This window comes from Diabrotica virgifera, chromosome 3 (genome assembly GCF_917563875.1).
Source record: "Diabrotica virgifera virgifera chromosome 3, PGI_DIABVI_V3a".
In the NCBI taxonomy this organism is placed as follows: domain Eukaryota; kingdom Metazoa; phylum Arthropoda; class Insecta; order Coleoptera; family Chrysomelidae; genus Diabrotica; species Diabrotica virgifera.
In genome coordinates this window covers 188,696,145-188,722,579 of record NC_065445.1, presented here as the reverse complement: position 1 = coordinate 188,722,579, position 26,435 = coordinate 188,696,145, and the positions used below count along the sequence as shown (strand labels likewise).

General features: G+C 31.5%; 1 protein-coding gene across 2 annotated transcripts in view; it reads right to left on the bottom strand.

Moving 5' to 3' along the window:
- Nucleotides 1–22,116: 22,116 nt before the first annotated feature.
- LOC114329237 (glucose dehydrogenase [FAD, quinone]-like) overlaps nucleotides 22,117–26,435 on the bottom strand; it is a 131,860-nt gene continuing 127,541 nt past the window's right edge. For both annotated transcript variants that reach the window (XM_050647094.1, XM_050647095.1), the window contains exon 5: nucleotides 22,117–22,690. In XM_050647094.1, coding sequence (XP_050503051.1) covers nucleotides 22,324–22,690 — 367 coding nt within the window. In that variant the 3' untranslated portion in view covers nucleotides 22,117–22,323. The remainder of the gene's footprint in view (nucleotides 22,691–26,435) is intronic.

Genomic DNA, 26,435 nt, shown 5'->3' with positions numbered 1-26,435 from the left:
CTGTCATGTGTGACATAATATTAATATATCTACGTCATACGTTATTAGTAGATACCTATGATACAAACCAAAGACGTATCGCGTAGATATATTAATATTATGTGACACATGACACAAGCTCGAAACAAGTGACAATCGATGAAAAGCCCTACTTAACAAGCTTTACACCATAGTCTTCAAATTTGACAGATTAAATTTTCAACTTCCTTTGGAACTGCCACTTCTGTCATGGCATCGTTCAAGAGTCCCCCCATGTTATCGTCACTTGCTACCATACTGTCATCATGTGAACACGTCGAATTAGAGCTCAGATGGTGCCTAGAGCATATTACATGGAATATTTTGAACATCCATGTTTAAGTTCGCATATTTCATCTATGTTTCCTTGACGGATTACTTTTAAAGGGATTTTACCCATATATTTTTATAATATTGTATTTTGGTGGTTAGCATGTTAGATCGCGTGAGTATAACCTACAACTTTACTTAAACCGTAGTCAAAATTTTAAAAAACTTTGCATTATCTTATCAGGTTATACTCATTTTAGGTAAGCACTGATAATGATTGGTCATCCAATCGAAAACTAGTTCTGTGATGTAGCCCTTTTTAGGGATTTTTAAATATATACCTTTTATAAAGGATTTTATTCGTTTTTTCTTAAAATGTACCTTTTTTTGTTACGTTGTTTTAAGATATGCAAAAGGCCAATGGGCAACTGAGAGATTTGCAAGACTCTTGCTGCAAGACCAAGACTAAGACTGTCTAAGTCTCGTCTTGGTCTTGCATTTGGTCAACACTAGCTCACTTAATGTATTGTTACAAAACTGTCTTGACTGTTCTATGATTTTTTAGGCACTAATGTTTAATTTTAGTTGACTTTATATATTTTTAATAACTTACAAACTAAACAAATGAAAAACACTGAATTTATATCTTATTTTACAAACTAAGATATTTAATTTATTTATTACACCAAATCGACTAATTTATCTAATGACAAATTCAAAAATACCGTGCCCGTTACATATCAAAGTACACCGACGGTTTCAAATTCACCACTAAACTCTAATTCCAAAAAGTCTATTTATATAGTTATGTACAATTAGTCTACTGATTTCCAGAAACATCGAAAGGTAAATATTATTTACAGAGCAATAAAAAAGGTTTATCGATGGCTTTCGAGATACGCCGATTGTAAACAAGTTTCTCTCGCCCACAAAAAGGGTCAGAGACAGTTCGCCGCCAGAAGCTTCCGGAATTGAGAGGGCCGGCCTGGGACCGTGACAGTATTTATTTTGAATCGCCATTCGTTCTGCATTAACTGATAACTCTCTTATATACGATACCTACACTATACACAAAGCAATAATATATTCGACTAATTTTTAAGTAATTAGTTTCATAAGTATTTTAATTAATCTGATATCATTTTTTGTTTCAGGTGCGTATACCACACAAAATATTATAATCCGGTAAGAATTTAAATAATATTTATTTCTTCAACATCAAATCGCACCCTCAGTGCAAAACTGCAGTAACTCAAAAATTTTATGAAAATGAAGTAATCATGGAATTCGATTGTAAACATGCATATCTATCCCCTGTAAAACGTTAGTAACTTTCAAATGCTTAACCGGCTAAATATTCAAATTCAAATTCAAATTCAAATTTATTCAGAAATATTTGTGTACAACATTTTACATTTAAATCTTATATTATTATTAGTATCGACTGACTCAGCACCATGCCTAGGCAAGAGTTGCCTGTTTTGCACTGTACTATGTCAATCGAAACTGTATAAATTGTACATAAAAGTAGTATTAAGGTTGGAACTAAGAAGTAACCTTCTAACTATCGAAGAGATAATGCAACAGAACAAGACGGACGGTAAACCTCTCTAGCTGCTGAATACTTTGTTAATTATAATACCAATATACGCCCAAATTCTACTCTGTTTATGCTGTCGTTCATACATTAAGACATTGCGTCCAAAAATAATTGTAAGTGGGTTTTTAGATAGGTTTTTATGTATTTTTTAAATTTAAATAATTTAGGTTCTTGTTTGATATGTATAGGTATTATGTTATAAAATTTAGGTCCAAAGAACATTAGGGATCTTTGTGTTACTGATTTTTTGAACTGCTGAATACTAATATCCATATTTGTTACTGATCGAGTTAATCGGTTGCTTTGAAATTTAAATTTTTTTGAGTTTATATAAACATTTAAAACACAGTTGTAGATGTAGAGGGATTTAACACTAAATATCTCGGATTCATCATATAATTTTTTTGTTGGATGCAGTTTTCTTTTTTTAAAAATTATTTTTAATAGAGTATTTTGAACTGTTTCTAAAATGTTAAGAGTTTTGTTAAACGCGCCTCCCCATGCTACAATACAATATCTTAAGACTGATTCTACAAGCGAGTTATAAACCATGATTAATTTTTTCCTGGGTAGAATATCTCTTAAGATATAAAATTTATGCATTAGAGCCCTTATTCGTTTACTGACATGAGTGATATGGTCTGACCAACGTAAATGTTGATCTATGAAGACACCTAAATACTTTATAGAGAAAACTTTTTCTATTGAAGAACAGTCACAATTTTGTCCTTGACATTTTGCGTTATGCAATTTTATATGAAAATTTGTAGGTTGGTCAACAATTGTTGGGCTAAAGGCGATATATTTTGTTTTATTAATATTTAAAGTCAGTTTGTTAAATTTTAGCCATAAGTTTAGCTGTTTTAGGTTCATTTCAGAGCTGGTTTTAACCTCCTCCCATGTTTTCCCCATAAATAATATTGCTGTGTCATCGGCATAACAAACAATGTGGCCGTTGAAACTATTAATTCTTGTGATATTGTTCAGATAAATATTAAATAAAAGTGGTCCTAATACTGTTCCTTGTGGTACTCCGAATTTTATTGTAGTTTCAGAACTTAATTCTGGGCCAATTTTTACTCGTTGAGCTCTTTCCGACAAATAATCTGCTATTAGATTTAGTGCAATTCCCCTAACCCCATAATTACTTAGTTTATCTAAGAGAATTTTATGAGAGACCGTGTCAAACGCCTTAGCTAAATCAAGGAAAACTACTACGCATTTCAATGATTCATCCACAGCTCCTATCACTTTCTCCAGTAGGTCAACTACAGCCCTTTCTGTACTTGATTTTTTTACAAAACCAAATTGCTTATCTGAAATAACCTTATTTATATGAAAAAATTCAAGCAACCTTTCTTTTAGGGCCATTTCAAATATTTTAGCAAAATTATTTATTAAAGAAATGGGCCTATAGTTGTTCAGTTTACTCGAATTTTCGGATTTAAAAATGGGGGTGACTGTAGATTCTTTCCATTGTAGTGGTATTTTACCACTTTGAAAACACAAATTTATAATATGAGTTAAAGGCTGTGAGATTAGATCATGGATATTTTTTATTGTTTTAGCATACAATTTATCCGGTCCAGGTGCACAGTTATTTTTTAACTTTGATATTAGTATTGTTACTTCATTTTTAGTTACTGGTTTTAAGAATAAGCTACATTCAACCTTATCATTAGCAATAAAATTATCAGGTATACTTGTCACCGGTATTCTATTTGCCATATCAGCACCAATATTAGAAAAGAAATTATTAAACATATCTGCTTTTTCTTTGTTATTACTTACAGTTATATTGTCATTAACAATTGATATGTGTTCAATGTTTTTAGATTTTTGATTCCGACCAGAGATATCATTTATAATATTCCACATTTTTTTTGTGTTTCCACCAGCTTCATGAATTTTATTTTGATAAAAGTCATTCTTGGTTTTTTTTAGTAGACTATTAAGTTTGTTTCTATAATTTTTATATTCAGCATTAAGTGCTGGTGAAAATTGTTTTAATAATTTCTTTTTAAGAAAATCTCGTCGTTTGATTGACGATACTAGCCCCACCGTTATCCAGGGTTTTATTTTTGATATTTTTTTATTCATACTTTTTACCTCCGTAGAGGTTTGTATGTAATTATTTAAGTTATTTATAAATGTATCATATGCAACTTGAGAATATATTTTGTTTACATAAATATCATTCCACTGTTCATTTTTTAGAAGCTGTTGTAGTTTTCCGATATTAAGGTTTTTAATTATGACTGGAGATTCAGGTATAGGGTTTTTTTTAGTTTGATTATTTACCAAAACGGCTGGAGTGAAGTGATCAGTCATGTCAGTGTGAAAAACGAACGGATCAATACTAATTTGCTGTTTTAGATTAGCTTGTGTTCTTATAAATATATGATCAATTATTGATTTTGTATTTATTGTTACTCTCGTTGGCTTGTTTATATAGGAAACAAAACCATTAGAATTTAATATATTCAAATAACTGTTTGTATAAACTTCATCTCTTTTTTTTTAATCAATATTAATATCACCTGCAAATATTTCAATATTTTGTTTTTGTATTGTTCCAAAATATTCACCCAAATCCCCTAAAAATTGTTTAATATCTGTTGATGGAAGCCTATAAAAAGCCGTTATACCTATTTTGCAAATTGTATTAGATAATTTTTTACTAGAAAAGGTAACCCTTAAAAATTTACTTTCATTGATGGGTAATATATTTACCGAGGCACCTAAATTATTCCTAATATAAACAACAACACCATCACATTTATTAGCTAATGATTCATTATAATGAATAGTAAAACCTGGTATTATATAGTTACTAAGATCAGTTATTTCTCTAGTTTCTGACAAAATTATAACATCGAACATGTTTTTGGACATTTCAATGTACACTAGAAGTTCCTGAAAATTTTTTTGTATACTTCTTATATTAAAGTGAACGATGCCCAAAGAGTATCTATCGCCGTCAGTCCTGTTCTGCATGCTATCCTCACATGCACATCATATTACAACGACAGTTTAACTATTTTGCGTTTTTGAACATAAGTTCCGTGCAAAACTGTTGTAACTCTAATATAACAGAGTTACAACAGTTTTGCACGGAACATTGCAATGGCTTCGATAACAAGCAATGAAAGGCACGAAAAAAGTAAGATATTTGTTATTAAAACGTTTTTATATACTTGGCTTGGTCGTTGTCACCGTCTCCGCAAATTTTGTAATCCATTTTAAAAATAGTTCTAAGCTACCTAGTTACCTGAAATTTTCAGAATAGCTCAGATCTAGCTAACAATGTAATATTTAACTTTAACTGCTATTATACAAGGTGATTGATTAGTGGGGTAAAGCTCCGACATCGATCCGTTGTAGTAATGGATAGCGATAAAAGTTAAAAACAAAAATTGTAGCCAACTTTGAGCTTCACATTACAAAACTAGTTAGAATGTTACAGGGTGTTCGATAACGTAGTGGCAGACCAAACTTATGTTTTTTTAAATGGAAAACCCTATATTTTATTTTATATTCGAAATGTTCGTAACTTCTCCATTACAAAAATATAAAGGTTTGGTATGTTATACAGGGTATTTACATAGTTATAACAAATTTTATATGAAAATCGTAACAAGTTCAACTCCTTCTAGGCCAGGAACCGAAGCTTTTCACCTCGCAATTTTTACAGAATGGATAGATTTGCTTGAAAATTTGAAAATAAGTAGTAGATAGACCAATGATCAAAATCTACATGATGCCTACAGGCGCTTTTACCATGGGGGTGGTTGTCACCCCATCACGGGGGTGGAAATTTTTTATTATATTTTGACCGCAAAAGTTGATAAAAACATTCATTCTAAGCAAAAAATGTTGTATACATTTTTTTGATCAAATTAACAGTTTTCGATTTATTTGCCATCGAAAATGTTAGTTTTATATCAAAAAAATCAATGTTTTGATAGGTATACTCATTTACGATTCACTCAATTTTTGCCGTAGAAAAAATTTTTGCAAACCAAGTTCTTGAGAATTGAATAACTTACAATTTTATATTGAAACATTTTTTCGTATCTCTGATGCTAATCTTTATATTCTGAAGAAAATGGCATTTTTTACCAAGCTACAAAAATTCGTTATTCGCTTTTAACTCCTGTTTTTAAAAACTAATCATTCTAAGCCAGTCAAACATTTAGAATCTATTAATAATACATAAATAAATAAGAATGAATAAGGCCAATGACTAAAAACACCGCTAACTTACATTATTATGCTTCCAATTGGATTTCTCCTTTTTTTTTCAAAAAAATATATTGATTTTTTAACCCTAACATTTTTAATTTTGATTCTAGAAGTTTGGTAAAAAAAGAATTGTTAAAATCCTCAGTCGCAAAAAGAGGTGACTTTGAAAGGGTTGGTAAAGGTGGTTTTTGCATGTCATTACAGGTTTTAATTGTCGATAGCTCACTCAATTTTTGCCGTAGAAAAAATTTTTGCAAACCAGGTTTTTGGAAATTAAATCGGCTACAATTTCATATTTGAACATTTTTTCGTATCTCTGATGCTAATCTTGCTATTCTGAAGAAAAAGCAATTTTTTCCAAACTTCAAAAATTCGTTATTTGCTTTTAACTCCATTTTTTTAAAAACTGTTCATTCTAAGCCGGTCAAACTTCTAGAACCTATTAATAATACATAAATAAAAAAGACCAAATAAGGTCATTGACTAATTTTAATTAGGGTGGTGATTAGGGGGTTGCTTCCAATCACTTTTTCGCTGAAAAAAATAGGGACTGACATTCTTTTCATTATAAGTTACTTCATTTTTGAGCTAGAGACTTTTTTTATTTCTGGAGATAGATATTTGTAATACTTTAAATTAGTTTGAACAAGTTGTCCTCGAAAAATGCATAGTTTTCTCGTCTTTTGACTTTGAAACTAAAATATTTAGCATTTGACGAAGAGCCAATATATAATAAAGTATAGCTCGATTACTATTGGTCTTAAAGAAAATCTAAAAACACCTTTTTGTTTATTTTTTCAAAAGGTACATTTTTGTTAAGTAAAGTTGTTTTGATAAAACGAAAACTTTTGGAGTTATTAGCAGAAAACTTAAAAACATTGATTTTTTCGATATAAAACCAACACTTTCGATAGCAAATAAATCAAAAACTATCAATTTTATTAAAAAAATGTATAGAACGTTTTTTGCTAAGAATGAACGTTTTTACCTAGTTTTGTGATTAAAATATAATAAAAAATTTCCACCCCTGAGATGGGGTGAAAACCACCCCCATGGTAAAAGCGCCTTTCAGCATGATATAGATTTTGATCCTTGGACTATCCACTACTTATTCTCAATTTTTCAAGCAAATCGATCCATTCTGTAAAAATTGCGAAGTTTTGTCCTATTTTAAGCTTCATTACTTGGACTATTCCCTGTATAAATAAAAATAAGCACAACGGCAATGGTCGCCAATGGTTTATTGATGCCATATTTTTTTATTTTTGTCCAAATTTTCATAAATGATTGATATTCCTAATTTTCTTTATATTGAATACAGGGTGAGTCAAAACGCAAGTACATTATTTTCTCAGTAATTTTAAATGAAACAACCTGTATTTTATATCACTATCGAAAAGTACTATTACCGTACTTTAATTTTTTAATAACATTCCCTATGTCTAAATTTATTAGTTTTTGAGATATTTTCATTTTTCAGAGCAAATTATTAATTACGGGTCTAAATCTTTCTAAATTTTAGGTAAGCCATGACTAAATTGTCTAAAACTGACAGTTTACGATTACTGATTATCAATCTGTAATCAAAGTTGGCTACAATTTTTGTTATTAAATTTTATTGCTGTCTATTACTATAACGGTTCTACGGAGCTTTACTCCACTAATCAATCACCCTGTATGGATAAATCGATTTTTTTTAATTTCAAACTATTTTAAAAAATGTGACTAATGCAATGATATTTTAAAGTACATACGTTAATAAATCGATATCTACAAATTGATGGTGGGTCAGTGGCATTATACTGCAGATCGAGAGGTCCCTAGTTCGAACCCGGCTGTTGCGTATCTTTTTTTAATTTTTTTAATAAATAATTAAAAATTGATATACTTAAAATTCATATTTTATAAGTTAATTATTATATATAAATATTATATATTCCAACAACCGTGGTATTATAAAAAGTACTTTTCCGCACGCGTGTTATTTTCCGCACGCGTGTTACTTTTCCGCACGCGGTTTTTACTTTTCCGCACGCGTGTTAATTTAGATATGTTAATATGGCCTTAAAGTAATTATAATACATGCAATAAACTAATATTTAGATATTATTTACTAATTTATTTCAAATATATCTTATTGTGTTCCTGTTTTAATGAAATTAACGCGATAATTCGATGAAATAAAATTATTTTGACATAATATTCAAAAGTCAAATCGGTAGACAATAACAGTCGTTTTGAATCATCGTCATGGAAACCAAGATCGTCGTCATGCTAACTAATTATATTGAAAGTTTGGTTTTGACAACCTTGTCAAAGAATTAATTTGTGTATGTATTTTCATATTAATTAAATTAATTGATTAAGATTTGGTAATTTTTAAAGACTCTTCTTAGAAAAAATATTGTTCCTAACTCTTACAGAAAGTCTCTTTTCCGCACTCGACTGCTTGCCGAATTCTCGCTTCGCGTCGTTCGGCAAACTGCAGTCGCGTGCGGAAAATAATGACTTTCTGCACTTGTTAGGAAAATAACTATTTTTATACTAGTGTAAGTTTTGGAATTATAAAATTTTAACAGTTAATACACCTACTAAAAATTCACATTTTATTCTTTCGAAACATGTGTCCTGTAAATAACAAAACCGTGTTATTATAAAAAGTACTTTTTTATTATAGTGTAATTTTTGGAATTTGAAGCATTTTATTTCATCAAATTATTTTATATTATCTCCTATAAATAATAAAAACGTTTTATTATAAAAAAATTCTTTTTTATTACAGTGTAATTAAATGTGTAGGTATGACAGTGTGTTTAATTTTAATATACGTAATATCTACGTAATCCATTAACGGCCGAGACAATAAACAAAAGATTTACGAGACCAATCTACTCATGTAAATTTTATGTCCTTTGTGTGACATTATATTTGCCATAAGATGTGTACGATGTCGTTTGACCATTTTTATTTGTTAGATTGGATTAAAAACACATAAATTAAGACTAATTATTTACGACCAAAAAGTATTTTTTCTCATGAAAGGAAAAACAGTTATCTTAAAACTTGTGTATTAACAATACTGACAGGTCAAAAATATCTATTCTCAGAAAACTTGCCAAAGAACAGCCAAACATTCAACAGGCCAAAAAGAAAGATTTGGTATACTTATGCCATTTGGGTATGATACCAGAAGACCACCATAGTTTTTATAAAAATATTTTGGCACAAGATGATGTACGAGAAGAGGACAACAACTAATAGTAAATGTGTCTACACTTTTTACAATTTTCTTCGTGCAAAAGTGTTGTAACTTTGAAATTCTAATACTAAATGTGTAGTGATTAACAATTTTCTCCATGCAAAAGTGTTGTAACTTTAAAATTCCTAATTTTTTTAGCATTCATATTATTTTATTTAAATTTCTATTTTTGGTCAATGTAATATAGGCTAAAAAGCATCTTATTTTTCTTCAAGTGCCATCTCCTAATCGGAGGTTGGATATCATCATCACTATCTTTACTCTATCCACCGCTGCTCTAAAGAGTTCTTTAGAACTGCATCTAAACCAGTCCCTTAAATTCTTTAACCATGACACTCTCCTTCTTCCTATGCTCCTTCCGCCTCTTATCTTTCCCTTTATTATCAGTGTTATCATTTCATATCGCGGTCCCCTCATTACGTGTCCCAGATATTGTAACTTTCTTATTTTTATTGTGTTTATTATTTCACATTCTTTACCAATTTCTCGCAATACTTCCGTGTTCGTTTTCTTCTGTGTCCATGCTATTCGAAGCATCCTTCTGTAACACCACATTTCAAATGACTGTAGCTTATTTATGTGTTCTTACTTTAATGTCCAGCTTTCAAGTCCATATTGTAGTATCGAGAACACGTAGCATCTCAAAGCTCTTACTCTCAGTTCTAAGCTAAGGTCTTTGTTGCAGAGAACTGTTTTCATTTTTACAAACGCATTTCTTGCTATTTCTATCCTGGTCCTTATTTCTGTTGGTTGATCATTTTTCTCTGAAATCCAGGTTCCTAGGTATTTGTATTTATCAACCCTTTCTATCGGTACATTTCCCAAATGTATGCTTGTTTGTATGTTTGTTTTCTTAGTTATTATCATGTATTTGGTCTTTGTTATATTCATTTTTAGTCCATATTCTTCACAGAAATCGTTTGTTTTGTTTAATAGTAGTTGGAGCTGTTCAGCAGAGCTTGCCATAATCACTGTGTCATCTGCATATCTTATGTTGTTAATAGATCTTCCGTTAATTATTATTCCTTCACTTTGAGATAGCAGTGCTTCTTCAAAAATGGCTTCACTGTATGCATTAAAGAGTAATGGAGACATAATACATCCCTGCTGAACTCCTCTCCTGATTTCAATTTCTGGACTGGGTTCGTTATCTATTACAATTTGTGCTCTTTGATTCCAGTAAAGGTTTGTTATTATTCGTAAGTTCCTTTTGTATATGTTTTTGGTCTTTAGAATTTGGACTAATTTTTCATGTCTTACTTTGTCATAAGCTTTCTCAAAATCAACGTAACAAACATGCACATTTACATTCATGTCCATGCATCTTTGAGCTAACACATTAAAAACAAATAACGTCTCTCTGGTTCCTAGTCCGTTTCTGAACCCAAACTGACTATCTATTATTCCTTCTTTTTTTTTTTATTTATACGACCATGTATTATTTTCAAGAATAATTTGAGAATGTGACTTATTAATGATATTGTTCTGTATTCACTGCAATCTTTAGCGTTTGTATTTTTAGGGATAGCCATAGCACAAAAGGTTGAGAGTAACCATTGTTTTGGTATGTTTCCTGTTTTGTACACTGTGTTAAACAAGTCTACGATAATGTCTATAGTGTAGGAAACAAAGGTTGAACCTTGCAAAATGGACACAAGTCCGGTTTTATTTTTTTTTTCTGGTATATCAAGGGGTACTAACTTTTTCTGAAAAAATTTCGCCCCGGAACCCCCCTTTTCACCCCTTTAAAGGGGGTAATTTGTGGTTTTTGCGGAACGTAGCCCTTCCTGTACCTCTTACAAAAAATTTCTTTTATAGAAATATGAAGAGGACTACATTTTCTACGATTTATTTCCAACAGTATATGTCTATCATCCACCGTTTAGCGGGGGTGGCGCCCCAAAGTTGACAAGTTTTAAAAAAAGATGTTTTTAAAAAAATATATATTTTTCCCTAACTGTAACGGAAATTAAGAAGAAATTCTACCGCAATTATTCACAAATAATATTATATATATTATATATATATAGGTTTCACTTAGGGTTATTTGCCCATTTTTAATTACAGGGTGTTACATTTTAAAAAACCCCTTTTTATACCATCTGAACCGTTTATGCTAGAGTAAAAAGACTTTCAGCGATTACCCATGTATTGGTGCTATTTACAAATTTGTATAATGCACCCCCATTTTTTCCCCGGAACCACCCCAAAAAAGAAAAATAATAAATAAAATGATTTTCTTGGAATCCTTCACACACAATGCCCTTTATTAATATGCTTCATACATCATTTTGTGCACGTTATTATTACCCATACATGGACACCAAAAGCGATTTCCTAGTGCAACCCCTGTAGCCAAAAAAAAATAAATAAAATGGGGGGTTCAAAATTTTTTTCTGTTTTTTGCTTTTTGATCCATATGGGCATATGCTTCATCAATAGTGCTTTTCAAAAATATATATGGTTATTGCAACATCCCTGCGGAAACCACCCCTATCCTTGAAAATATACTGCAGAATCTACCCCTATCCCTTGGCGAGCATGTTTTTACGATTTTTTTTCTCATTACCTATGCATTCTTTTTAAACAAAACTTATTACAAGGTTAAAGACCACTATTTACTCTAAAAATTAGGTCCTATTCATTTTTTTCGTATAAGCAACCGTTACGGCACAGTGGCGCCGTAAACCTCATATATGCTTTGGCGGGCTCCAGTTTTTGTTTTTTTTTTTCGTCATCTGTTCGTTTTATTGATAAAGTATTTATGTAAAATAAAACAACACAGTGTAACCTACAAATTATGACTTATGCACATTTTACAATCTTTGCGCCCCAAAGCCACAGTGGTGGCCCAAAATCAATTTTTGCATATTTTCGCCACCTACACGCATTTTATTGCCTTAATGATACCTTAATAGCACAATATTCACCCTTAAGTTGTTGCTAAGCAGTGGCCGATCCAGGGAGGGATGATCTGGGGGATTAGCCCCCCTCTCAAACCAAGTGATATTATATTTAAAGATTATTCATTTATTTTTATAGAAATTTAACCAATTGGCACCCCCTCTTAACGATGCTGGATCCACCACTGTCGCTAAAGCATAAAAAGTACGCCATTTTTATAAAAATAATAATATAATATAAGTATTTCTATAAAAATAAATGAATATTTTTATAATCTTTAAATATATCACTTGGTTTGAGAGAGGGGGGGGGGTAATAACCCCCATCACCCCTTCCTGGATCCGCCAGTACTTAGCGACCACTTAAGGGTGAATATTTTGTAAGGTAGCATTAATGCAATAAAATGCGTGTAGGTGGCGAAAATATGCAAAAATTGATTTTGGGGCGCAAAGACTGTAAAATGTGCATAGGTCATAATTTGTAGGTTACACTGTGTTGTTTTATTTTACATAAGTACTTTATCAATAAAACAAACAAATGACGAAAAAGAAAATAAAAACTGGAGCCCGCCAAAGCATATATGAGGTTTACGGCGCCACTGTGCCGTAACGGTTGCTTATACGAAAAAAATGAATAGGACCTAATTTTTATAGTAAATAGTGGTATTTAAACTTGTATAACTTTTGTTTAAAAAGAATGCATAGGTAATGAAAAATCGTAAAAACATCCTCGCCAAGGGATAGGGGTAGTTTTTGCAGTATATTTTAAGGATAGGGGTGGTTTCCGCAGGGATGTTGCAATAACCATATATATTTTTGAAAAGCACTATTGATGAAGCATATGCCCATATGGATCAAAAAACAAAAAACAAAAAAAAATTTCAACCCCCCATTTTATTTATTTATTTTTTTGGCTGCAGGGGTTGCACTAGGAAATCGCTTTTGGTGTCCATGCATGGGTAATAATAACGTGCACAAAATGATATATGAAGCATATTAATAAAGGGCATTGTGTGCGAAGGATTCCAAGAAAATCACTTTATTTATTAATTCTTCTTTTTTTTGGGGTGGTTCCGGGGAAAAAATGGGGATTCATTATACAAATTTGTATATAGCACCAGTACATGGGTAATCGCTGAAAGTCTTTAAACTGTAGCATCAACGGTTCAGATGGTATAAAAAGGGGTTTTTTAAAATGTAACACCCTGTAATTAAAAAAAGGGCAATCACCCTTAAGTGAAACCTATACCAAAAAATCAATCAATTATTTGTGAATAATTGCGGTTAGATTGCTTCTTAATTTCCGTTACGGTTAGGGAAAAATATATTTTTTTTAAAAACATCTTTTTTAAAAACTTGTCAACTTTGGGGCGCTACCCCCGCTAAACGGTGGATGATAGACATTATGCTGTTGAAAATAAATCGTAGAAAATATAGTCCTCTTTATATTTCTATAAAAGAAATTTTTTGTAAAAGGTACAGGAAGGGCTACGTTCCGCAAAAACCACAAATTACCCCCTTTAAAGGGGTGAAAAGGGGGGTTCCGGGGCGAAATTTTTTCAGAAAAAGTTAGTCTTATAATAAGCATCTCTTGATATACCAGAAAAAAAATAAAACCGGACTTGTGTCCATTTTGCAAGGTTCAACCTCTGTTTCCTACACTACTACAGCCTTATTAATAAAAATTGCTTAGTCCAACGTTAGTCTCGGACTACTTAGTCCGAGATTAAGCGAGTACTAACTTCATTTTAAGATTGTCATTAATAAACACGGACTAAGCTCGGACTAACTAAACCTTCCTTAGTCCTAGTTACAACAAATTTATGTTGGCAACCCTTGCGAAAAAGAAGAGAAATGGAGAGAATTTTGCGAAAAAGAAGAAAATGTAGAGGATTTAACCTCTCTTTCCTCTAAACCGAACAGCTGTTCGGTCGGTGCCATTTCTGCATAAATTTTAATTAAGTTTTGTTGGACTTCGTTCTGAGAAGGTGCTACTTGGTGTTTTGTATTTTATATTATTGTTTTGTATTTCATATTAACTGCTGTACCTTTTGAAAATCGGTATTTGACTTTAAATTTACCTTCTAATTCCTCTAAACTAAAGATTTTTTTATAATTTTGTATATTTTGATGTGACTCACAAGGGGAATATCGTTCCGCTGATTTCTATCCTCATTTAATTCGTCTATTAATTATCTTAAATCATTAATAAAATAATATCTCTCCATTATCAATAATAACATAATAATGTTATTATATATTTATTATACAAGCAAGCAAAAGCAAATAATGCATTTAGCAAGTTTGTAAGGTTATGAATACAAAATGTCAAGTTAGTCTCGGTTTAAACCTACTATTACCTCGGATTAAATTTTAGTCCGAGACTAGAGAGGGTTTAGCTTAGTCCATCGTTAGTCGCTGTTTATTAATAGGGAAAATGAATGGTATTGACTTAGTCCTCGGACTAAAGTTAGTCGGGCGTTAGTCCGTGTTTATTAATAAGGCTGCTAAGGTTTCCTCATTTATGCATTTTAAGCTTTCTACTGGGATTTGGTCTGGGCCTACTGCTTTACCATTTTTGCTCTTTTGTAATGCCGATTTATTTTTTTTTTTTAATATCTTGAAAAGCATGCAAAATCACAATTAAATGTTAATTTTTCTTAAAACTTGTGTCTTATTTCACCGATATTAGCACTAAAATAAACAAAATCGTCTTTATCTCGAAACTTACTTATTTTGACCTACTGCAGTCTTGCACTGAGAGTGAAGCGTTTTACGTGTCTGCTCTGATGGGATCAGGGATAGAACTAACTATAAAAATACTGGGGGGTCGAAATGGGGCTAGTAGAAGGAAGAGACACATAAAGCTTCTTTGCGAACGGCAGCTCATGGTTTGTGCGGTGGCGGGTCGTGGAATCGTTAGGGGGGATGAGAGGATTTTAAGATGACTAACTACCAAATAAACAAAGGATACTTACTCAGACTGGAGGACTTTCCTACTATTTAAAGAAATTTGGACGCCGTTTGAAAAATCCTCCGATACACATATTGGGTACTTACTGTGGTTCATTACAGTACTTACGAATACCAAATGGGGGACATTCATCTGAGATTCCTCTGTTGGGTCAAACTAGGCTACTTTTTACCATCTTTCTTTGGCTTCTATGCCATATTCCTTTTTTTTTTGTTACTCTAAAACTTATTTCACTTGTATTAGACATCTGGTAAATAATCTTCCAAAAAAAGGTTACATAAATAAAAATAGGTACATTTCAAAACATTTATATCAAACCTTTAGACTTTATTGTTACTTTGAGAATAAACATGTTCTCAAACTAGAAATGAATAATAAAAATATCTATAAATTTTTAACAAGACTTTTCCATGGACAATAAAGATTTTACAATCTTTTCTATTTCCAAAAATACACAAAATTTATTATTACACATGATTTTTACATAATATATTAAATTTCTATTTTATCGGGCAGTGTATTCAAAACAAGATTTGACTTATGGCTGTCAAATGTCACTGCCATTCTATCTAATTTACATCAAACTTTCCATGTTGAAAACAAACTATTAATATATTTAAAACCTTTACCAAATTAATATCCACTTGGAATTTAATCAAAAACAAATATTATTTCATACCTTTTTAAATGTCACACTTCGCACTTAACCAAAGATTTTCCATTCAGGACGGGGGAAGTATTCAATTCTAACGAAACAGGAAACAGGGCCAAGTTGAGACCAAATGACATCTCATCAGGAAACTTCAATACAGGAATTCATACGGGAACTGGATCATAACATCATCATAAAAACAGGAACACAAAAGACAGGAACCCGCACTTCTTTACCGGCTTAACTGCGTCATAAAACTCGTATTCTCGATTTTTACCGTAAATATCCAACAATGGATTGAAAAATTTCTACCAATATTCCATAATATTAACAGTACAAATTGCAAGTCCTGCGAGTCTGTGAGTTCTACGGGAACCAGTGTTTACCTTTCAAACACACTTTTAGAACTACTCTTTTTTTCGGCGGGGTACCTAACCTTCCGAAAATTCTCCTTGCGCGTCAAGCCGAAGCATTTCTCGACCGAAGATGTTGACGAATCGTCCGAGACAACTCAACGATCTTTCAAAATTCATACCAATAGTAACAAAGGATGCTTTGCGCTCAAAAGAGAGGGAAATATACTCGGGACTTTTTAACGAATTCTTCTGGAATAAAGATGTTTACAGAAATAAACAGGAAATTTCCTAACGTTTCCAAATGTTAAGCAATAATCCGTTGTACTTAGAAACAGGGGCGGTTCAGAATATTTATGGTAAACTACTTTATAAAATAAATGAGAAAAATAGATATTTTTCTTGAGATAGGATATAAAATTAATGAATGCTATTAACAAAACATTGTAGCAGAAATTTGTAATGCTACAAGGGTGCGAAATATTCAGAAAGTTTTGTTATTTTGTAACACCTCGTTGGTTTCATTCTTGTTAAATTACTCGCATCGTCATTGAAACTCCTAATTAATAATAATTTTCGTCTAAAATTATTAATGATTATAAAATTTATTTTTCAAGAATAAGGAGACAACTTGGTGGACTTTCCCAAATAGGTCTAGCTGTAAGTCGTCTTTAGGTATCAAAGAATTTTCATCTTATGGTTCCTTGCACCTATAATGCGTTGGCGAATTATTTTAAAGTCAGACGTCTGTGTTTTGCGGCATGCAAAAGCTCGCCAGTGTTTTTATGCCTGTCCAGTTCTTTATATTTCGTAGCCACGACATTTACTGCGACCTACTACCCTCTTGCCCTCAATCTTTCCTTGGATAACACAAGCCTACATTTTTATTTTCATGAAAAAGTGTTTTCCACCTACCTCTACCGAAAGTACACTTTTCCAGACCTGATTGTAGGGAGCAAAGTTGTACTTTTCCTCCCTAGGGAGGAAAAGTAAAAGTGACGTCAAGGTATTTCATTCATGAAATATAACTTATTGACGCCCTGTACAATATCTATTTTCTATTACGTAAGTATCTATACATTTTAACGTTTATTTAAAAACACTCTGTATTTTGCAGAATGGTAAAAAACAGTAAATTGTTATTCTGATTTAACAATGTTTACATTAATAATTTGACTTATATTTGACAGTTGACAGTTATATTGTACCTACTTGTTAGTTTTAGTTCTAATAAATTTTGTTGGTTAGTTACATAAATAAATTAAGTAAAAATGAAAAAATTACTTGTTATTTGAGGAAGGTGGAAAAACCATATGTATAACATGGGAGTAAAGTGCCTTTTCCTCCCTTGAATGATTACTGCCCTCCGCTACGCGTCGGGCAGTAAACTTCATTCTCGGGAGGAAAAGTAGCACTTTCCTTTCTTGTTATACAAATAGCTATTTAAGTTTGATAGGTGTCCTATAGTAAATGGGATGTGCTGATCACGAATCTGTGCTTAGTTTTTTTTCAGCACGTCAGGTTTTCAAGAAAAGTGTGTTTGAAATTTTTCATAGAAACTGTCAAAACTACTGATTAAATATTTATTGAAACTTTATTTAATACAAAGTTAAGCTCCAAAATTGACTTGTTTATACACAAACAATGCAGTATAACCTATGTTAGACAATCGTTGGTTTTTTGAAAAAAATAGTTTTTCTTTTTCCGTGAAAACTGCGTTTTGTAGTTTTCTTATGAATTTTTGTGGTCGAGTCCCTCTTCTAGGTCCAGAAGTAATCAGCCATAATTATTATTTCCCATCTTCCTTGGTAATGTCTTTCCATCTCCTTTATATGTTGATGGAACCCCTCTCCCTGCTCTTCTTCTGTCAACGTGGGAATCCAGAAAATGAAGCTTGACACTCATATGGCATCCCAGTTTTTATAATTTTCGACCATGTTGGCTACAATTTGTTTATAATTTGTGGACTTGTTGTTTCCAAGGAAACAGTCTACGCCTGCTACGAAAGAACTCCATGCTTCAGATTGATCCTGGGCCATTGTATTCTGGAACAATCTGTCCGATTTTAAGGTTCGAATTTCAGGGCCTACAAAAATTCCTTCTTAAAGTTTAGCTTAAGAAAATGCAGAAAATTTGTCGCTCAGATATTTAAAGCAGTCACCTTATTTATTTAAAGCTTTGACAAACTACTTCATCAATCCTAACTTTATGTGAAGAGGAGAAAAAGGAACTCATTGGGTCAACTAGAGTATCACGCTGTACATTTTTTTGTGGGCATTCTTTCTTAACATAAGCTAAATATTTCGTGCTCGTGCTCCCACTCACACAAAAAACACGGATACTTTGTGAATCCAGACTTCTGACCCAAAAGCATGGATATTATTTTGAGATCTCATAGAGATGCCAACAATATCTGTTATACTTTAATTTATTTCGGAACAGCTCAAGATTCTCATACTATGTTTCTTTTGGATGCACAGAGTGAGCAACAGGTACTGAGGCATTATTATCATTGTGCAACAAGACACCCTTCAGACTTCTCTTAGAACAATAAATAAATAACCGCCATGAGATGGAATCGTAATCAGCTCCCAGTTTCTCGACTACTCCAGGAATCTTAGTACAATACACCAGTGAGCCCTCTTGACAAAAATATTCCACGAAATCTTTTTCGCGATGCTTATACCATGAAAATGTGGTACCTGGAGCCAATACATTTTTATCCTTTAGTAGTGATTCTTAGATTTGTGCAGCATCCTTCGATAGGCCCAAGTCTCTCACTAAGTCATTTAGTTCAGCTTGGATGAACTTTAGAGGTTGGTCTATATCAGGATTGAATTCGTCTTCATCTGATTTTTCGTTTTAAATTTCATCTGATGATTGCTGTTGGATGGAGTAAAGAAAAGGTGGGGGAATGAGGAATTCAATTTACGAGATATCAATGAGGTACTTGTTTGCGCTAGTATATAATATCTCAAGGTATTTTTTTTAATTTTGTGAAACATTTTGACTTAATGGGCAGTGTTGCTATTCGAATAAAATTCACATATTGTATTAAAATATTTTCTATCGATCTATCAAGTATTTTAAAGAAATAATTTGAATGCAATTTACAAAATATCAATAAGGTACTTGTTTGAGCTAGTACATAATATCACACACGATTTTTTAATTTTGTGAAAAATTTTGACGTGATGGGCTTAAACCGAATTCATATTCAGAATCAGCGTACCCGTATTAGCTAAGGACACTTGTCAAACTCAAAACACCAAAAATCATGTCGGCCTGTGTAATTAGTTGAGATATTGCGTATTTTTGTCCTCTCAGAATATGGCCCAGGTATCCAATTTTTCGCACCTCGATCAAGTCGAGCAAACCTCTCTTAGTATTTGGTGTTCTTAAGACTCCTTCGTTTCTCATCATATCTGTCCATGGTATGCGGAACATTCTTCAGAAGGTCCACATTTCGATTACCCATTTTACTTACCCATTATTAGAAAATATTTTCAACGTTCGTGTCTCCATGCCGTATAACACTATGGACCATACATAGATAACACTTCCGAATAAACCATGAAGCTATAATAATATAATATATAAGAGTCGGTAATTTGGAATAAATTCAATATCTCAAATACTAATTGTTTTTTTGAAAATTGCTCAGACCTTGCGATTAGTATTTCAAATTGTCCTTTTTGACATACAATAATAATGTATACAGGGTGTTCCAATTTAGAGATATGACGTCATCGTTGATTTTCTTAAATTGCAACACTCATTTCGATAGCCATTTTGATTGGGTGTGTAAAGTTATACATAACTGCAAAATTTCAAATTTTTATTCCCTACCATATACAAGATAATAAAAAATAACAAAGTTATGTCTGTAATTTGGAATAAATTCAATAATTCAAATACTATTTGTTTTTTTGAAAAATGCTTGGGCCCGTCGATTTGTATTTCAATTTGTCATGTTTGACATATAATAATAATGTATACAGGGTGTCCCAATTTAGAGATTTGACTTCATCGTTGATTTTCTTAAATGTCAACACTGTTATTTTGATAGCTATTTTGATAGGGTGTGTAAAGTTACACATAACTGCAAAATTTCAAATTTTTATTCCCTACCATATACAAGATAATAAAAAATAACAAAGTAATAAAAAATAAGTAATCAAATAATAATTGAATTTAATTATTTCAATTAAGCAAATGCTCATAATGTTGCCCTCAATTATTGTCAAATGGTCAGTGGGCAATATTATGAGCATTTGCTTAATTGAAATAATTAAATTTCATTATTATTTGATTACTTGTTTTTCATAACTGTTATTTTTTATTATCTTATAAATGGTAGGGAATAAAAATTTTGAAATTTTGCAGTTATGTATAACTTTACACACCCTGTCAAAATAGCTATCAAAATGATAGTGTTGCCGTTTAAAAAAATCAACGATGCCGTCATATCTATAAATTGGGACACCCTGTATACATTATTATTTTATGTAAAAAATGACAATTTGAAATACTAATCGACGGGTCTGAGCATTTTTCAAAAAAACAATTATTATTTGAATTATTGAATGTATTCCAAATTACAGACATAACTTTGTTATTTTTTATTATCTTGTAAATGGTAGAGAATAAAAATTTGATATTTTGCAGTGATGTATAACTTTACACACCCTATCAAAATAGCTATCAAAATGACAGTGTTGCCATTTAAGAAAATCAACGATGACGTCATATCTCTAAATTGGGACACCCTGTATACATTATTATTGTATGTAGAAAAGGAAAATTTGAAATACTAATCGACGGGCCTGAGCAATTTTCAAAAAAACAATTAGTATTTGAGATATTGAATTTATTCCAAATTACAGACTCTCTCTGTATAATATGTATGGTCCATCCATTACCTATATATAATAATATGTATGGAATAAACCATGAAGCTATTGATTTCTGCTTACTGAAAACGATGGGAAATTAAAAAGACAAAATTGCAATGCTGAAACCATTAGGATATTCGCAATAAGCATTTCTTTACATAGAAATTAATTGATGCACGTATACTGGGTTTAAAGTTATATTTACTAAATAAAATGAACGTGGAGAAGCTCTATAGTCTAAGAGCTAGTGAACCCTCCGACTAACCGTCTTCCTCTAAGGCTAGAAATTTGTATAGTTATAATTCATAGCACACCAAGGCTAAAAACCATGACCTGGCAGGCATCAGCCCTGCACGCATATCTACCAGGTGAATCGAAAAGTGCATAGTTTAGGGGAAAAATAAACTTTCTCCTGTAAAGTTTAAATTTAAGTATGTGTTTGAGTAAATCATTTAGAAGAAATGTGTACAATGACAGACGATTCTGAAGAGCATAAGGCCTTGCCAGAAGAGGGGAAAGACTAGGGGTTTTTCCTTAAATTATTTTTTTTGCATCGAACAATTTTTTTTAGGTTTTTTGAATCATTCCAAACAAAAAATGTCTTTAGTGATTTTTCTCTTAGGTTAAGAGGCTACAGTAGCGATCAACAGGTAGCAGCAAACGCGTTTCAAGATTGCGGCTGTAATTTTGAATATTTTGTCGAGATATTTGGCACACATATTCGTAATATAATAAAGAATGGCGGTACAGAGCCCAAATTGAGAAATATATTATTATGTGGAAGTTACTCTGTAATTAAATAAACAAGAACAAAAAAATAAACTTTCTTGAAATAAACTTTTTTATCCCATGCCTAGATTTTGTGTAATCTTGGAACCACTAAACTTTTGTATTTCTAACAAGAAATCGAACATATTATATCTTTGATACTACCTACCTACTATGAAGACAATTAATAATTCGTCTATTCATAAAAGATAATTTACAGTTCGAGTAGTTTAAAATTCATGTGGACGTTATCTACTTCTCCCGAAAGTCCGACTAACAGTTAAAACAACCTTTTATGTAATATTACAAAAGGTAATCTTTTATATAATGTAATAACATTAAAAATTTAAACTAAAACTAAACTAAATACAACATTTGTGAAACATTTATAATTCAACATGTTTATCAGTCCAGTGTTTGCTAATCATTAGTCCGGCTTTATAACCAATCATCATAGAGGGCGCATGTGTATTACCACTGACTATATTTGGCATAATACTAGCATCCGCCACTCTCAAGTTGTTAATTCCAAATACTCTTAACTCGGGATCAACCACAGCAGTTCCATCGTCTGTGGGTCCCATCTTGCAGGTTCCTGTGGGATGGTAGACAGTTGTAGTGAGGTATCTTAGAGAGCACTTCCAGTATTCGTCTGAACGGAACTCAAACTTGTTACATTCTGGAAGATCGAACTTCACTATTTGTGGATCATGCATTTTCAGTGGGGAAGTTTCTAATAGTTTTTCCAAAAACCTGAAATTAAGATTTAGTTTTAATAGAAAGTTATATAATATAGAAACTACAAGGAAGGGTATAATAGTGCAGTAACTGTAGAACTAGATCGAGTACATCAAGATGACGCAAATACTAAAAGAAGCAGGAATTAACAACCTAGATCTGAAAATAATTATAATACCCCAGGCTGTGGGTGAAAAATAGGTCGATTTCAGGATATAATTCAGGAATTTTTGAAACCTATCAGGTGTTGTAAAGGACGATGCCAGGAATATCTTCTACTAAAATGTAACCAAAAATATTGTGCGCTTTTTTTTATTGCGATTTTCATTTGTTAAATCTGCAATTTTAATGATTTTTAATTTTGCAGCTTAGGATATTGATTTTAGAGAAAAACTTTTTAATAGAAAGTTATAGTACATTAAAAAACCTACAATTTGAGTTATGGTAAGTTTAATTTTGTTAATTGGTTATTCCAAAACAGCGAAAGATCCAAAATGGCCGTTTTTTACAATTGCTTAATTTATTGTACAAATATTTTTTTAAAACTTTAAAATGAAGATCTTTCAATTCCAAACATGAAAAAAAATTATAAAGCCAGATTAACGAATTTGTTGCTTAGATATTATAAATTGTTTATCTCAAGAAGTCAAATGTCGAAGGTTATAACTTTTTGAAAAAAAATCGTAGAGAGTAGTTGGTGAAACATCCAATCTCCTTCTATAGAGTTATATTTTCATATTCTGATGTAAATAAATGCGTAAAACATTTTTAAACCTCTAATTTTTGGGTTTGAAAATATGGGGGCAAATTTCGTTATAAACATTTAGAGCTGAAGCGGCCTTGTACATCCTATGAGTTTTTAACTTCAGATTATTGTTGCTGAAGATGAAACGAAGATTTATAAAAAAATAAAAAATTTCTACGACCAACTGAAGCCGAGATAATTTTTGGGTTTGAAAATAAGGGGGCAAATATCGTTATAAACATTTAGAGCTGAAGCGGCCCTGTACATCCTATGAGTTTCTAACTTACAGATTTGTTGCTGAAGACGAAACGAAGATTTATAAAAAAAATAAAAAATTTCTACAACCAACTGAAACCGAGATAATTGTTTTTTTTTCTTAAATCGTAGTGCCTTTATTTCTAACAATTAAGAAATTATTTTACAGTCATTGACTAAAGAAAGACTTATATTATCTTAAAATAAAAATTATTATAAAATATAATTACATTTAATTATTAAAAATTATTTTTAAAATCGGTGCTTTTGCGAGCGGCCGAATTTTGCAAATCTCCCGGCTCTCTTCAAATCCGCGCGCTCGGAAAATTTTTACGTAACTTGTATTACATTTTGTCAGAAAACAATTTAATAATATTACCATTATAATATACAGTCTATTTACCACTGTATTTGTTTTTCTTGATAAACTTTTATATGTGAAATTTCATTCCTGAAGAAATAATATTACAAAAATGATACACATATACATATATGAAATAGATAACTATATTTTTAATTTTTTCATTGTTATATAAATATAATAATAATGTTACTTCTTACTATAATATACAATATAAAACTTTTTCTTCTTGTAGTAACTATTCGTTTTGGATTTCACATATAAAAGTTTATCAAGAAAAACAAATACAGTGGTTAATAGACTGTATATTATAATGGTAATATTATTAAATTGTTTTCTGTCAAAATTTAATACAAGTTACGTAAAAATTTTCCGAGCTCGCAGATTTGAAACGAGCCGGGCGATTTGCAAAATTCGGCCGCTCGCAAAAGCACCGATTTTAAAAATAATTTTTAATAATTAAATATAATTATATTTTATAATAATTTGTATTTTAAGATAATATAAGTCTTTCTTTAGTCAATGACTGTAAAATAATTTCTTAATTGTTAGAAATAAAGGCACTACGATTTAAGAAAAAAAAAACAATTATCTCGGCTTCAGTTGGTTGTAGAAATTTTTTATTTTTTATAAATCTTCGTTTCGTCTTCAGCAACAATAATCTGTAAGTTAGAAACTCATAGGATGTACAGGGCCGCTTCAGCTCTAAATGTTTATAACGAAATTTGCCCCCTTATTTTCAAACCCAAAAATTATCTCGGCTTCAGTTGGTTGTAGAAATTTTTTATTTTTTTATAAATCTTCGTTTCGTCTTCAGCAACAATAATCTGTAAGTTAAAAACTCATAGGATGTACAGGACCGTTTTAGCTCTAAATGTTTATAACGAAATTTGCCCCCTTATTTTCAAACCCAAAAATTAGAGGTTTAAAAATGTTTTACGTATTTACTTACATCAGGATATGAAAATATAACTCTTTAGAGGGAGATTGGATGTTTCACCAACTGTCTACGATTTTTTTTTCAAAAAGTTATAGCCTTCGACATTTGACCTCTTGGGATAAACAATTTATAATATCTAAGCAACAAATTCGTTAATCTGGCTTTACAATTTTTTTTATGTGTGGAATTGAAAGATCTTCATTTTAAAGCTTTAAAAAATAAAAAAAAATTATTTGTACAATAAATAATCCAATTGTAAAAAACGGCCATTTTGGACCTTTCGCAGGCTGTTTTGCAATAACCAATTAACGAAATTAAACTTGCCATACCTCAAATTGTAGGTTTTTTAATTTACCACAACTTTCTATTAAAAAGTTTTTCTCTAAAATCAATATCCTAAGCTGCAAAATTAAAAATCATTAAAAATTGCAAATTTAACAAATGAAAATCGCAATAAAATAAAGCGCACAATATTTTTGGTTACATTTTAGTAGAAGTTATTCCTGGCATCGTCCTTTACAACATCTGATAGGTTTTAAAAATTCCTGAATTATATCACGTTTTTTCACCCACAGCCTGGGGTATAAATCATTACGGGGATGAGACCGAAAATCTCTTGATCTCTTGATGTCTCATCTCTTGAAGATGGACATACCGAAGATGTGAAAATCATGCGTGTAGTGAGGCAAGGCTGTATTTTGTCTCCTCTAATCTTCAATCCCTACTCTGAAACAATATAGGACTGGATCCCGCGTATGAAAAAAAAGTTGATTAATAGCAAGCTGAAAATTTGTTAATAGCTTAAGGGTGTCTAGTCGGATAAACTTTGATATATTGGAACACTGGAACAGGGGAAGTTTTAATTGTGGAACAGGTTAAAAATTTGGAACGGTTAGACCACGAAAACGGCACATTTATTTTGTCCGACAGAACAGACTTAAACTCTCCGAATATAGATTAAACTCTCATGCAAAAATGAGACTGCTATTTATCACTTGTCATAATTCCTGTCATTTGACATAGTCTATATGTTCCACTCATTAAAACGCCCATTTGGTGATAAATAGCAGTCTGATTTTTGCATGAGAGTTTAATCTCTGTTCGGAGAGTTTAAGTCTGTTCTGTCGGACAAAATACATGTGCCGTTTTCGTGGTCTGACCGTTCCAAATTTTAACCTGTTCCACAATTAAAACTTCCCCTGTTCCAGTGTTCCCATATATCAAAGTTTATCCGACTAGACACCCTTAAGCTATTAACAAATTTTCAGCTTGCTATTAATCAATTTTTTTTTCATACGCGGGATCCAGACCTAATATTAATTGAAGCTTTGCAGGAAACTGAAAAAGTATTGAAACTAAAACTGCAATGTGAATAAAACTGTATTCTACTACACGGGTACCGGCTAAACAGCATCATATATGCAGATGCCACCATAGTATTTGCGGATAACCTAGACTA